The sequence below is a fragment of the Bombina bombina genome, chromosome 2 (genome assembly GCF_027579735.1).
Source record: "Bombina bombina isolate aBomBom1 chromosome 2, aBomBom1.pri, whole genome shotgun sequence".
Lineage (NCBI taxonomy): Eukaryota > Metazoa > Chordata > Amphibia > Anura > Bombinatoridae > Bombina > Bombina bombina.
In genome coordinates, this window is record NC_069500.1 from 109,249,961 (window position 1) to 109,265,956 (window position 15,996).

At 38.0% G+C, this 15,996-nt stretch overlaps 1 protein-coding gene across 1 annotated transcript in view; it reads left to right on the plus strand.

Annotated features, from left to right (window-relative positions):
* WDR70 (WD repeat domain 70) overlaps nt 1-15,996 on the plus strand; it is an 811,922-nt gene that overhangs the window by 499,640 nt on the left and 296,286 nt on the right. Inside the window, 1 exon segment of the mRNA XM_053701217.1 lies at nt 11,271-11,445. Coding sequence (XP_053557192.1) covers nt 11,271-11,445 — 175 coding nt within the window.

Consider the following 15,996-nt stretch of genomic DNA (forward strand, 5'->3'; position numbering starts at 1 on the left):
CCATTAGAGGTTATAAAGGTGCCTATTTATTTAGTTAATCTAGTCCTCTTTAACTAGGTCTCATTCCTGTTTTTATTGTGAGGAGGTTCTGGTAGATCAGCCTGCTCAACTATGTTCCACATGCCTTAATAAAGTTACGACATCTAAGGGTAAACGAATGTCTAGTACTACTGAGCCGTCCACCTCTGAGGGGTCCCCGTCACGTGAGATGCTTTTCCTGCATCCATCTCCTATTGCACATGCAGCGCCCCAGGGTCCAACCATTACTCCTGCAGGAGAGATTTCTTGACTGTCAGATTTTGCGGACCAACTGCAAACGGCGGTATCGAAAGTGATCCATGCCATAGCACGTTCTGCTAAGCGCAAGCATAAGGCGTATCATGGCGGCCAAGCCCAGGGGTTGTCTATTTCCTGTGGAAATTTCTGAGGCATTATACGATGACGAGGCCCACTCCGAATCTTCGGAGGAGGCCCCTTCTGGGTTGGAGTCCGTGTCATCTAAACCTCCGGCTGCGGAGGAGCCTGACTTTAGGTTTAGGATGGAAAATTTGCGCTTTTTGCTGAGACAAGTGCTTGCTACTCTGGAAGTTCTGGAACCAAAACTTCCAAAAGAACCTGCGATTCCTAAGCTTGATAAGGTATGTGAGGACAGGGTGGTGCCTCAGGCCTTCCTGGTTTCTGTTAAGATGGCAAATATTATTAAGAATAAATGGGAGCAATTAGGTTCTTTCTTTTCCCCTTCTTCTTCCTGTAAGAAACTGTTCCCCGTCCCGGACTCTCAGCTGGAACTGTGGGGTACTGTCCCTAAGGTGGATTGTGCTATCTCCACGCTCGCGAAGCGGACAATTGTTCCCCTGGAGGATAGTTCGTAGTTTAAAGAGCCCATGGATAAAAAGTTGGAAAACATGTTAAGGAAAATGTTTCAACACACAGGGTTTGTTTTTCAGCTGGCAGCGGCTGTAGCCGCGGTCCCGGACCTGCGACATATTGGTGTGAATCCCTGTGTGAAATGGTCGAGGGGGAGACTTCCATCGACGAGATACAGGACAAGATTAAGGCCCTGAAGATCGCCAATTCTTTCATATGTGATGTCAATATGCAAATTATTCACCTGAACGCTAAGGTGTCAGGTTTTTCCGTTTTAGCTTGCAGGGCTCTGTGGCTAAAGTCTTGGTCTGAGTACATGACCTCTAAGTCGAGGCTGTTGTCCCTGCCTTTTTTTGATCATATCCACGGTTACGGGAGGCAAGGGAGCTTTCCTACCGCAGGATAAGAAGGCTAAGCCTAAAGGATCTACTTTTCAGCTGGCTTATTCTTGGAACAAGTCTAAGCAGGGCAAGAAGACCGCCGAGACAACATCGTCATGAAGGGGCGGCCCCGACCGGTCTCTGGACCAAGTTGAGGGCAGATTATCTCTCTTCTCAGAAGCATGGTTGCAGGATGTTCAGGATCCTTGGGTTCTGGACGTTGTCGCCCAGGGCTACAGTATAGGGTTCAGATCCCATCCCCCCAGGGGCAGATTCCTCCTATCAAGCCTGTCTTCAAGACCGGAAAAGAGAGAAGCCTTTCTAGAATGTGTGAGAGATCTCTCCTCTCTAGGTATCATCGTACCAGTACCCCAAGCAGACAGGGGTCTAGGGTACTATTCAAATCTTTATGTGGTTCCAAAGAAGGAGGGCACGTTCCGCACGATTCTGGACCTAAAGTGTTTAAATAAGTTTTTGAGTGTTCCATCATTCAAAATGTAAACGATCAGATCTATTCTGCCCCTAGATCAAGAGGGACAGTTTATGACAACCATAGACTTGAAGGACGCTTAACTTCATGTGCCAATCCACAGGGACCACTTCAAGTTCCTTCTTTACCAACACTACCAGCCAGAGGCATTGCTGTGGCGCCCTATCTGGACGACATCCTATCCAAGGCGCCGTCATTCAGTCTCGCAGAGAATCATTCCAGGGCTCTTCTTCTTTTGCTCCAATCTCACGGTTGGAAGATCAACTCAGAAAAGAGTTCCCTGATTCACAACAACAGGGTGGAGTTCCTGGGTACGATAATAGACTCTATGTCCATGAAACATTTTCTCACAGACCATTGACGCAGGAAGATTGCGTCCTCTTGTCTTGCCCTTCAGTCCTCCTCATGCCCCTCGGTGGCTCAGTGTATGGAGGTGATTGGACTCATGGTTTCCAGCATAGACGTCATTCCATTCGCCAAGTTCCATCTCAGACCTCTTTAATTGTGCATGTTTAGACAGTGGAACAGCGATCATTCAGATCTATAACAGCAGATATCCATGGATGCTCTGACTCGGATCTTCCTCTTTTGGTGGATCCGTCCGAAGCAACTGTCCATGATGATATCCTTCTTGAGACCGTCCTGGGAGATTGTGACCACAGGCACGAGTCTGGCAGGATGGGGATAAATATTCTGGAACTCTGAGCAATCTACAATGCTCTGAAGGCATGGCCTCTTCTGGGGTCGTTCAGCTTCATCAGATTCCAGACCGACAACATTACCTTGGTATCTTACATCAACCACCAGGGGGGTACGAGGAGCTCCCTAGCTATAAGGGAGGTGTCTCGGATACCACTTTTACCTCGTGTAGTGGCACGCATTAAACAGGAGCTTGCTTAGGCCACTCTCTGATTGCTCCATCGTGGCCGTGGAGGACGTGGTTTGCGGATCTGGTGGGGATGTCATTCTCTCTGCCGTGGAGGTTACCCTAACACAGGGATCTGCTGGAACAGGGCCCCTTTCAACATTAAAATCTTGATTCTCTGAGGCTGACTACATGGAGATTGAACGCCTAGTCTTGGCCAAGAGAGGCTTTTCGGAAAGTGTGATTGATACTCTAATTCAGGCAAGGAAGCCAGTCACTCGTCGCATCTACCATAAGGTGTGGCGGACTTACTTGTCCTAGTGTGAGAAGCATGGATATCCTTAGCATAAGATGAAGGTATCCAGGATTCTTTCTTTTCTCTAAGACGATTTGAAGAAGGGTCTTGCAGCTAGTTCCTTAAAGGGACAGATTTCGGCATTGTCAGTCTTGGTTGCATAGGAGACTCGCTGAGCTCCCTGACATCCAATCATTCTTCAGGCTCTGTCTAGAATCAGGCCTTTCTTTAGACAGTCTGCTCCCCCATGGAGCTTAAACTTGGTCCTTAGGGTTTTGCAGAGGGTTCCGTTTGAGCCTATGCATTCCATTGACATTAAGATTCTGTCCTGGAAGGTTCTCTTCCTGTTGGCCATTGCATTGGCACGCAGAGTATCCGAACTGGCTGCCTTGCAATGTGAGACGCCTTATCTGGTTTTTCATGCGGATAAGGCTGTGCTTGTGTGGACTCTCCTCCCCTCGATGAAAATGAAATTATCAGGAAAGCATAATTTATGTTATCCTTCATGTGATGATATCTTTGGTTTCTTGAAATCAAAGAAAGGTGCCTAAGTACATTGGAGTCCATTTATTTAAGTTACTAAAAGTAGAATAGAACCTATATGAGAATCTCCACGTCAATTTGAATGCCCCAAACTAATGCTTGTCACCAAAATGTATCAAAATAAAGTCTGATGCTATAAGAGGCAAATGATTGGTAAATTTGAAGCCAGAAGTTTAGATGCACATAAGTGGAATTATCAAACTGTCTGGAAATATAAAGGTGTTTTTTTTTGCTCAGAGAACGCTGGACAATGATTGAAAAGAGCCAGTAGCCACTAAATGCAGAATGGCCAGCAATTTGAGCGTACCAGGGATTGCCCTTCTTCTGAAGTTGACCGTCTCTAAATAGTCTTGAATTTGTTTAAAAAATTATCATAATTGATTGCCTTGATAGTATGATCAGATGCAATATTTTACATATTAAAAGATCTTCCAGACCTCAACAGGGAAAAAATAATCATGGGACTCTTATGCGCTTTTTTTGATGAACAACTACTTGCGTTTTCTGTAGAGCAAGAAGCTGTCTGTGACACCTTCTTAGTAGTAGGGTTGCTGCCACTGTAAATACTAATACTTAAATTCTCCAAGCACTAAAAGTTATGTGATTCATTTTTTGGTCCGATTTATATTCATACAGACTTCCAGACTGTCTATTGTTTTCTATTATAATAAAAAGAAAACTGGTCCCGAATACACATTTTGTTATACACTAGTGATATGACTTTCTGATCTAGGGCAACTTATTTTATACAGACTATTGTTTTCTATGGTGTTCGTGACAAGAAAGGTGCCAAATGTAATAATACAGGCAATATACGCGAATTATAGACAAATCAGTGTGATGACTTAGAGAACTTGATCGGATTTGGCTTTGTATGGGAGGAAAATAGGTCAAATTGATAAATTGCGAATCCACATTGTGATTGAATCCAGCGGCAGGGAAAAAACATTATTTTGAATAGTATCCATAGCTTGATAAATCTAAGAGCTGTATTACGTGTGTATTTTGACGCACAGACTCGGGTGGAATTACTAGTTGAAGCTTTGATAAATGGAGGTTATTGTATTTACTGTATATTCATAACTATTATCCAGATTTTTGTTTGAAGTCTGAGAAAATATGACTAGTATTTTAAAAATGTACTGTTAAAAAATATTGACTTATACTTGTTTACAGCTTGACCTACAACACACTTTTGCAATAGGGAACTTTAAATCTTATGTGACATGGTCCTTGAATACATGAGATCTGATAGTAAAAGTGTTTATAAAAGGTTGAGCCAAACTTGACAGATACCTTCAGTGGCCTTAAAGCTTTTGTTTCTACAGGAAAACAACTGAAGAGTTAATTGGCATAATAGTTTTAATGGTTTTGAAAGGAAAATATTATTAACAATAATTGCAGAGCCAAGAGATTAACGACTCTCTGCACACACTTCTTCCCAAGAGTTCATAATAGGATACAAACCAGAATCCATGATGGATGCTCTCAGTGGTTTATAACAATATTCCAAAACATGGGACACAACGTAATAGACGGAGCAGTGGAATGTTGCTGTCTCCAAAATTATAATGTAATGCAAAGAACATCTAATTAACACCAACATGTCTCCAAATCTGATAATAAATGTGGGAATATTGCATATAAACAGCATTCCAATGAGAATGGAACACAAAATAAAGGCAAAAAATAGGAATACAGCATAAAAAGAGCCATAAGTATATAAAAAAAGTAAATGTTGCTTCCCCACACAAAAAAATATAATGGATTCACTAATCATGTGAATCCAGCAAGAAGTTTCAAGCTAGTTCTACAGTCTTAGTTTTTACTAAGGGCCAATTGCTGTCTTTAAACATGGTCTCTTTTGCTGCTTGAACCCATCCCTTTTATATATGTAGCTTGATTCACTTACATCTTTCGGCATATCTGCTCACTCTGCAAGTGACGATTGACTGGCTCAGTTTTATACTTTTGTGAGTCTGTTACTATAAAAGAAAGGCTGGTCCTGAGTGGACATAACTGGTGAGCCAATCAGCGAATTCAGTAGCACGACTCATCAATGCGACTGCCGCTGCTGATTTCTCACTGGTCTTGTCCGCTCATGGCCAGCTGTATTCTGCCATTTTCAAGTGTTACTTTAAAAGTGACATTATACACTCGATTTTTCTTTGCATAAATGTTTTGTAGATGACCCATTTATATAGCCTATACAGCTTTTTTTTTTTTTTTAAATGTATAGTTTTACTCATTTTTAATAACATTGGGCTGATTTTCAGACTCCTATCCAAGCCCCAAAGTTTTAGGAAAATACTGAAGTATACCTACTCCAGCTTGCTCCTGTTTGTGTAAAGAGTCTTTTCATATGCAGAGGAAGGGGGAGGGGGGAGTGTCTGCTTATTTTCTATAGAGCCAATTTGCAGTGGGTGTTCCAGTTAACCTTTTCCACAGTGCTAAACTGTGAGCTTCTAAGTAAGTTTTGAAAAGGTTTTATACTGGATTTTTAGATCAGTATCTGTGCATATTATTCTTTATAGTAGTGTCTATTACATGCAGTTAAATAAAAATTGGTGTATACTGTCCCTTTAACTATATTTGTAACCCGTTTTCAGGGGTTTAAACATAAGAGACACAGTAATCAAAAACTTGCCTACATTGAGGGAAATCACACAAAATCTTTTGGGCTTTTTTGAGCACTATTATAATTTATGTGTCTCACCTTTACATCCATAAAATCACACAATGAGATAAGGAACTCACAAGCTAAAATTACCTTTCTAAAATTGTTTGAGGGATCCCACATGATTGACAATACTTCTTAGATAATCTTGCCAGATTAAAAAACTTTAGAGATCGGTCCTATAGATTTGCAGGATCAGTAGCGTTTAAATGACATGCTCTAACTAATTTCATAACTAAGGACAGCAAGAGAACAAAGCAAATTTTGATAATAGAAATAAATTGTAAAATTGCTTAAAATTACGTGCTCTGAATCATCAAGATTTAATTTTTACTTTAATGTGCCTTTAAAGGGATAGTAAACCCCAAGTTTTTTCTTTCTTGATTCAGATAGAGCATGCAATTTTAAGCAACTTTCTAATTTACTACTATTATCAATTATTCTTTGTACTCTTTGTATCTTTATTTGAAAAGCAGTAATGTTAAGCTTAGGAGCCAGCCCATTTTTGGTTCATCACCTTTGTAGCTCTTGCTGATTCGTAGGTAAATGTAGCCACCAATCAGCAAGTGCTATACAGGGTTCTGAACCAAAAACGGGGCGGCTCTTAAGCTTACATTCCTGCTTTTTTAAATAAAGATACCAAGAGAACGTAAAAAAATTAATAATAGGAGTAAATTAGAAAGTTGTTTAAAATCGCATGCTCTATCTGAATCACGAAAAAAAAATGTAGGATTTACTATCCCTTTAATGTATACCTTTGTCACACAAATTATCCAAGCTGCACCCCTAGCTAAAATGTGCTTTTCTAAAATTCTTTTAGAAACCTTGCAATACTGACATAGCTTTTTAGATAATCTTCCTAGACCAGAGAACGTTATAGAAGAAGGCCTATAGACTTGCAGGGTTGGTAGTGCTAAAAGTACACAATCTAAAGAATTAAATCATGTTATTTTTGCACTATAATGGTCCCATTAGGAATTAAACAAAGTCGGTCAGTATTTCAGAGCAGAGAGGAAATTGTAATTAACATAATATACAGAATCTAATAAAAAAATTATTCAATGCATATGGGGGGATGACTGCTTTATTTTGAGGATGAGATGACCCCCTGATTATCTGCTGATAGAGATACCATCCGTCCTTATCCTAATTGTACTGTATTCTTTGTAGCTGATCATTTTTCCTGATTCCGGGTAAGGCATCCAAGGTGAGCTATACAACTTCTACTGTATTAACACTAACTGAGTTAGGATGTACGCTGACTCAAGCCATGTGGACTTGTATCATAGTAATAATATAGTGGGCATCTGGAATGTCATGGAACAGAGCTTCCTACGACTTTTAGATGAATACTCTGCAAATCAATGAAAAGCTATCTCAGACCATTTTTCCCTGGAGCCAGCAGTAGACATCAGGGCTCCTATAGTGATTCTGATAAAGGAGGATCCTCAAATATGGAGCATGGAACCTACTTGTGCAGAAGAAAGTAAGACTTATTTGGGATCCTGAGCCCACTTCTGCTCAAGTGTCAGCCGTATTAGAGTCTGCAGTCAGTTTGAGGAGATACTGTAGAGCCCATCCTCTGTGGCTTATGATGCGGGAGAGAGGTTTTTCCCCAAGACCTGGGGCCTTGGCAGTTCACAGTGATATTGCGGCAGAATGACCCGTTGGCAATAATGGGGAGAAGGTGGCAAGTCTTCCAGGAGGATATAGAGCCATGACAGAAACCAATGGTTTCAAGACAAGGTGGTTGATCAGATTCATTGGCCAAATGTCGGGTGTTAGCTGGCTAAAGTAATGTTGAAAAGAGGAATTGAGTAAGGGTAATTCAGCTAAGTGTACAACAGGCTGTCTCCTAAGTCTATCTTGCTGCAAATGACCTAGTACCTTAGAACAAAGTTTTTGAATGTTTGTTTTTTGTTTTTTTTTCGTTTTGTGTGTGTGTGTGTGTTATTTTTCAACCCCTTTTTTAGTATCATACTGTTTAAGACATTATCAGATTGATATGATCATGCTATTTACAATATGATTATAGCATACTAAGAGTCATATCTTTCACTTTACCTACAGTATGTTGTTTGAGTATATAGCTCTGTTGGCTATAACCTGTATAATATCGGTTATAAAAGGCAAAGGGCTATGTCCAGCTGCTTGATAATTGGACATCTAATGGACTAGTCAGCTGGAGACTTATATTTAATAATAACATGACATATTCAGCAATATTTCTGCCATTGGTGCTGAAACTTGATTGTTCAATTTAAGTTACCCAGAGATATATAATTTTTCTTTATTAACCCCCTCTGTATAAAGGATAGTGTTATAGAGGGCATAATGCAAAACCAGCAAGGTTTACTCCAGAGTGGGTAAGATGATTTAACTTATTGATGCATATCATATCTTGCTTCCTGCTGAGTCTAGTGTATAGCTTAAAGCAGGGGTGATCAACTTTGGCACTCCAGAGGTTTTGGAACTACATTTCCCATGATACTCAGCCAGCTGATGATGGACCAGCTTAAAGTGTCTGCTGTGCGTCATGGGAAATATAGTTCCAGAATCTCTGAAGAGTCAAAGTTGATCACCCCCCCGGTTAAAGTATAGACAGAATTAACAACTAAGAGCACATTCACCTTGTTTTACAAAAGTTTCAATAGGTGGGGTTCACAGCTAATATTACATAGTACAACAAAGCTAATAGCTCTGCTTTATACATTACATGTCAGCGTTGTAATTTATTGCCAGTGCTTTGCAGTTGCACATGACTGTTTCATCAGTTAAACATAACCCTGTTAAAAGGAACAGTAAAGTTATTAATTTAACATTAAAGGGACAGTCTACACCAGAATTTGTATTGTTTAAAAAGATAGATAATCCCTTTATTACCCATCCCCCAGTTTTGCATAACCAGCACTGTTATATTAATATATGTTTTACCTCTTTGATTACTTTGTATCCAAGCCTCTGCAGACTGCCCCCTTATCTCAGTACTTTTGACAGACATACAGTTTAGCCAACCAGTGCAGACTCCTAAATAACTCCACGGGAGTGAGCACAATGTTATCTAGATGACACACATGAACTAGTACTGTCTAACTGTGAAAAACTTTTAAAATGCTCTGAGCTAGGAGGCGGTTTTCAACGGTTTAGAAATCAGTTTGAGCCTAGCTAGGTTTAGCTTTTAAAAAATACCACCAAGGGAACAAAGCAAGTTTAATGATAAAAGTCAATTGGTTGTTTAAAATTGCTTGCCCTATCTGAATCATGAAAGTTTAATTTTGACTAGACTGACCCTTTAAACTTTCATTATTCAGACAGAACATGCAATTTTAAACAACTTTCCATTTAACTTATATTATCGTTTGCTTTTTACTCTTGGTATCTCTTGGTATCTTTTGTTGAAGAGTAGGCTCAAGATTTGCAATGTGCTTCTGAACACATTGGGTGAGTCAATAATAAGAGGCATATATGTGCAGCCATTAATCACGAGCTAGCTCACAGTAGTGCGTTACTTCTCCTGAGCCTACATAAGTATGTTCTTCAACAAAGAATAACATGAAAACAAAACAAATTTGTAAAGTTGCTTAAAATTACATGTTCTATCCAAATCACAAATGCTTAAAGGGTCACAAAACCCACTTTTATTCTTGCATGATTTAGTTACAGAATACAAATGTAAACAACTTTTCAGTTTATTTATATTATCTATTTGGCTTCCTTCTCTTAGTATCTTTTTTTTTTAAGAAACAGCAATGCACATGGGTGAGCCAATAACAGGAGACTTACATGTGCATCCACCAATCAGCAGCTTTTAAGCCTATCTAGATATCCTTTTCATCAAAGGAGACCAAGAGAACGAAACAAATTAGATAACAGAAATAAATTGGAAAGTTGTTTAAACTTGCATGATTTCTCTGAGTCACAAAAGAAAAAAATTGGGTTTCATATCCCTTAAACATATACCTTTGTTACACTAATTATCCAAGCTATACCTCTAGACTCAGTAATAACCCACATAAATCTTGCCTACCAAACATTTAAAGGGACATTAAACACTTTGAGATGGTAATATAAAATGATAAATTGTATATAATAAAACAACTCTGCAATATACTTTCATTATTTATTTGTCCTCTTTGCCTGTAATTCCATTCTGAAATTGTAAGCTTTTCAGTTGCTGTTAGAAATGGAAGTGCAGAACACTGTTAAATCCAGCACAACCATTGGCTGCACACTCTAGTGACTTATTTATAACTGACCCTAATTGGCCACAGCAGAGAAGGTAACACAAGTTACAACATGGCAGCTCCCAGTGTTTTATAGACACTAAAACTTTACACTTATTTTGTCACTTTTTAAACAACTAATGAAACTTTAAAAAATACATCTACATGTTAGTCATGGACTCATCTTTTCTTTGAATGCATCATTCTATCTAGCATGTATTTAGTGTCCCTTTAAGGGGATATGGACGTCAAAATAATATTTAATTATACAGAAAAACAATTTTCAATGTAACTTTCCAAATGACTTATGTTATCAAATTTACCTTTCTCTCTTGGTATCTATCCTAAGAAAAGCTTGTGAGAGTGCATCTACAATTTTTAGGTGAATCTACAAAGTGAACAAAACTTTAAAGAACAAAGAAGTTAAAGTTAAACTATCATGATTCAGGTAGAGCATGAAATATATATTTTAAAAAACTGAAATTTCTTTATTTTTCTTGTTATCCTTTAGTGAAAATAAGTTAATTTCCATGAGAGCATACCGAGGTAGGCTTCAGAGCATGAGTGAGTCGTAGGAAATTTAATAATGAGCAAAATGGATTTTTCATCATGCAAGTTTCATTTTAACATCTGTGTCCATTAAAAGTTTTTTTCATTGATGCACTTACAAAAAAAAAAGTCCATTCTCTGAAACATAGTAGGAAACTGGAGTGCAATAAATTAAGCACCCGATGAGCAATGTAAAAAGTGTATTCCGTTCTTTTTCCCCCTCGAATAATCTGTTCAGAGAGACAACATATACATTTGTGTAATTAAGCAATAAACAGGTAATAACTGCTGTTTAACCTTGAACCAGACCATTTGTTTTATGGTAACATTTATTTATTTCCATCGTTTCTAGAATTTATTTTTATTTTTCTTCACTATTAGAACTGTGCGGACCTGGGACGTTAACAACGAGAAGAAGCATAAAAATGTCTTTAAGCCAAGATCTCTACAGGGCAAGCGTGTGATTCCTGTGTGCTGCACCTACAGCAGAGACGGCAAACTTCTAGCTGCTGGATGCCAGGATGGTTCCATCCAGATCTGGGACAGAAATATGAATGTAAGTAACTTCATGTAATGAAACTTTATGACATAATACCATTGTGACAATTACTGGGCAAGAAACCCTATCGACGTGTGTGTAAGTATAAATTGTTATCAGACAGCATTATGGCATTAAAATATGCCATCTTAACAAAAAGTCAAACATGAAGAATAATGACGGACAAATATGTGATAAAAAAATTTCTATGCTGACATAAATAAAATTTGATATAATTGCGTTCCTTTCTAAAACTCCATAAGCTACATAATAAATAAGAACAATAAAAGAATGCCACATATTGCAAGCTACTGGTGCTTTTCATTAATAATGTCTATACAGGTAGCCCTCAGTTTACGCCGGGGTTAGGTTCCAGAAGGAAGTGAGGGAGATAGGTTCCAGGCCGCTCTCAAAATTGTCATAAGTAACACCTAATACATTATTTTTAAAGCTTTGAAATGAAGACTTTAAATGCTAAACAGCATTATAAACCTAATAAAACAATCACACAACACAGAATATATAATTAAACTAAGTTAAATGAACAAAAACATTTGCTAAACAGCATTATAAACCTAATAAAATAATCACACAACACAGACTTCACTTGCATTTTTCTGCAAACAGTTCTTTCTATGCATTCCAATCTGGACTGATTTATAGACAGGAATATCTTGTTCCTTTGAAATCTGCTCGACAGCTCAGGTCTGGTTCAACTGATTAATTTCAGCTTGCTTGGCTTTGCTGCAACACAAGCGGACAGCTCCACCTACTGGCTATTTTAATAAATACACTGCTTCTCAATTCTTTTCAATAGCAGTCACATGACTGGAAAAAAAGGTTGTTATTCTGAAACGGTGTAAATTGAACCGTTGTAAAACGAGGGCCACCTGTACTTTCAAGATGATGATTATAATTTTTTACTCGCTTGAACAAAAATTAGCATTTCTTTGGATGATACACACGTGTATATAAATGTGTTTATATATAAATCTTATCACTCTTCACATATGCTCACTATTGAGACTTCCACTTCTTAGTGTTTGCAATGTCTTGCAGTCCGGTTACATATCGATTGAAAAGTCTTTCTTTCTGTTTATCTAATCGCATTTGTTGTGGCCATTTAGTGGTGGTTATAAATGAGCTCTGACACTAGAATGTTGCGGGGTGATTGTTCTGTCTGTTATAACGCATTATGGTATTAGCTGTGCTAGCTCAGTTTGTCACTTTGGCATCCAGATTATTGTTCTATAATTATTCACCAGTCTCATTAATACTACAGTACAGTATATCTTTGACTTGATCAAGTGAAGGCATATTGAAAGCTATAATGAACTGTAGTTCTCTTATGTCTTTCCTTTCACTTAACTACCATGTAGTAGCAAAGTCTTGAAGACATGATTTCTTCGTTAGTTTTTCTTACCATCTAGCTGTCACTAGCTTTCGACTGCCATTCTAGGGAAAATGAGATCACAAGCCTATAATCAAAAATAATATTTTTATAATAAAAAAAAAAGTATCATTGTTCTGCCTACATAGATGAGTAAATGCACTTAGGTCTGTTTTATACGTTTAGGCACCTGTTAAAAATGATGTAAAGTAATGTTAATAGTTTATTTCTTTCATACGGGTGGTGAGAGTACACAGTCTATTACTCCTGGGAATTACTCTTCCCTAACACTAGGAGGAGGCAAAAAAATCCCAAACCCCGAGAGCCCTGTAAAACCCCGCCCACCTCTCTCTGGTAAATCATTCTTGTCTTTGCCTCCACTGTAGGAAGGTGAAGAATGAAGATGTGCAGATTATTCTTCAGAGAGAGGGGCTCAGAGTTGAGGCCCATTGCCCCTCAGAGTGCAGTGTTTGATGGAGGGATGCATTTGGGAGTATGGGTAGTGACACATTTTTCATCTCATGGGAATTAGTCAAAAGCATTGCATAGGTGTTGTGTGGACCTGTCCTATTCCATATCCTCATCTGTTATGTTTCAGCATTAGTTTGGCTTTATACTGATTTCCTCCAGTAGACGAGTGCCTATAGGTAAGAACCGTATGTTTTTATGTTATGTGGGCACTCTATTAGCCTATGTTATTTAAAGTGATTGTAAACTTTAAGGAATTAAAGCCCAGTATCAAATAATAATCTTAAAAACAGAGGCACTTTAGTTCATTAAAGTTTACGAAGACACTTATTTTTAAAAATACTTACCTTTGTGTTATGGTAAACATAACGGCGATCCTCCGCTTGCTGCTCCTGCTTTCTTTAGCAGATCAATTACGAATCCGTCTTCCCTTAATCGTTGTGTGCCATCTTTGGCGTCCAGCTTGTGTGGCAACGCAATGATTGGAGGAATCCAGATTTGTCATCAATATGCTAATGAAAGCAGCAGATGCGGGCGGAGGATCGGCGTTATGTTTACCATAGCGCAAAGGTAAGTATTTAAAAAAATAAACATCTTTATAAACTTTAATGAATTAAAGTGCCCCTGTTTTTAAGATTATTATTTGATACTGGCCTTTAATTAGTTAAAGTTTACAATCACTTTAATTATTTATTCATAAATTCAAGCTTGTTTGTTCTCTTTTTTCGGTTCCAGAAAGGGGCAGAAAGCTTCTACCGTTTCTTGGCTTTTTGGTTTAAACTATTTTATCCATAGACTTACTTGGAGGTGGGTTAGCCTTCTCTTAGATGGATTACTGCTCACTCTACCAGATCAGTGGTATATTTATCCTGTTTATTCTTTGGGTTCTTTTTGGGTTGTGGATTTTGTTTCACTGTGAAAAAAAGATGTTCTTTTTATTCCAACCTTATTTCTCATTACTTGTAGACTCCACTGCTTGGGTATTAGTTCCCAGGAGTAATGGATCATGGACTCTCACCACACGTATGAAAGAAAACATAATTTATGCTTACCTGATAAATTAATTTATTTCATGGTGGTGAAAGTCCATGAGACCCACCCTGTTTTTTTGGTGTTGGTTTATTTTTGTGCACATCTTTTTCCCTTGCTCCAATTTTTTTTGCTCTTATTACTTTTCTCATCTTATTGGCATGGCTATACGTTAGAGCAGGAGTCAGCAACCTTGGCTCTCCAGATGTTTTGGTACTACATTTCCCATGATGCTAAGACATTTTTTAGGCTGTCTGAGCATCATGGGAAATGTAGTTCCAAAACATCAGGAGAGCCAAGGTTGCTGACCCCTGTGTTAGAGTAATTTACCAGTGAGGTGGGAGGGGTTTTATAGGGCTTTTGTGGTTTGGGAATCCTTGCCCCCTCATAGTGGCAGAAAAAGAGTAATTCCCAGGAGTAATGGATTGTGGACTGTCACCACCATGAAAGAAAGAAATTTACCAGGTAAGCATAAGTTATGTTTTTTTATTATTTAACAAAATGCAAAGTGAGTGAACAGAAGAAAAATCTAAATCAAATCAATATTTGGTTTGACCACCCTTTGCCTTTAAAACAGCATAAATTCTTCTCGTTACACTTGCGCAAAGTCATGGATTTTGTAGGCATATAGTCAGTTGCATGATTAAAAATTATAAGAAATCATACCAAGCAGATGCTAAGGATCAACAATTTAATATGTTGGTTGAAACACCATCATTAACTGAAATAGAAACAGCTGTGTAGGAGCAATAAAACTGGGTGAGCAACAGCTAAATTCTAATCTATTCAGCAAGTCAGATTGTTGAATAAAGTTTAATGTCAAAAGTCATACACCATGACAAGACTGAGAACAGCAACAACACTCAAGTGTACCTAGAAAAATTGATATTGTTTTGAAGGCAAAGGGTGGTCACACCAGATATTGATTGATCTGTTGAAATACAGATTTTATTGTGTTGGAATTTTACCAGAAGGAATCCAGCTCAGAAAAGACGAATGCCACGAGCGGCCACCTTCTTTTACATTTGGATGCTAATGAAGCATCCAAATGCCCATGCCTAGCTAGCTGATAAAATAAACTATGAACATTTTTAGTTTTTTAAAGCATTCTTAAAATATTAGCTAATATTAAAAATGTTCAATTTTTATTGCAAAAATTATCATTACAAACATTTGTTATGCTATGCAATTAATTTTTGCTTTGAATAGCAGAAAATTATATAATATTAGAAAATATTACACTGCCCCGACCTGGCTACTTCATAATGCCTCGCGGCTCGCAATATTTTCTGGGGAGAACACATATAAATAATCATCATGGAGGTATGTTTAAGAATATTTGCCTTGTACTGTACTATGGGTAGGAAATATGTAATTTTCTATTTTAAAGCAATACTCTTCAGTCTGCTAAATTTCGGGCTGGTGAGAACTTAGTGTTCAGAAGCTGCTTTTCATCGTCCTGTTATGTTGTTTGTATCAGTATATACAGCACTGATCTATTGTTTTCTTCTGCTCTGCATGTTTTATCATTACTCTTCCACATGGAAGACCAATTTTTATAAAGTTTCCCATTCTACATGTGTGAAGTATCCATGCTGACGTCAATGGTTTTTCCATTCGTTTCCATCAAGTGACTTGTGTTGTTTTTTACAGTTTTAAAGTCTGTTTTAATACCTACAGCA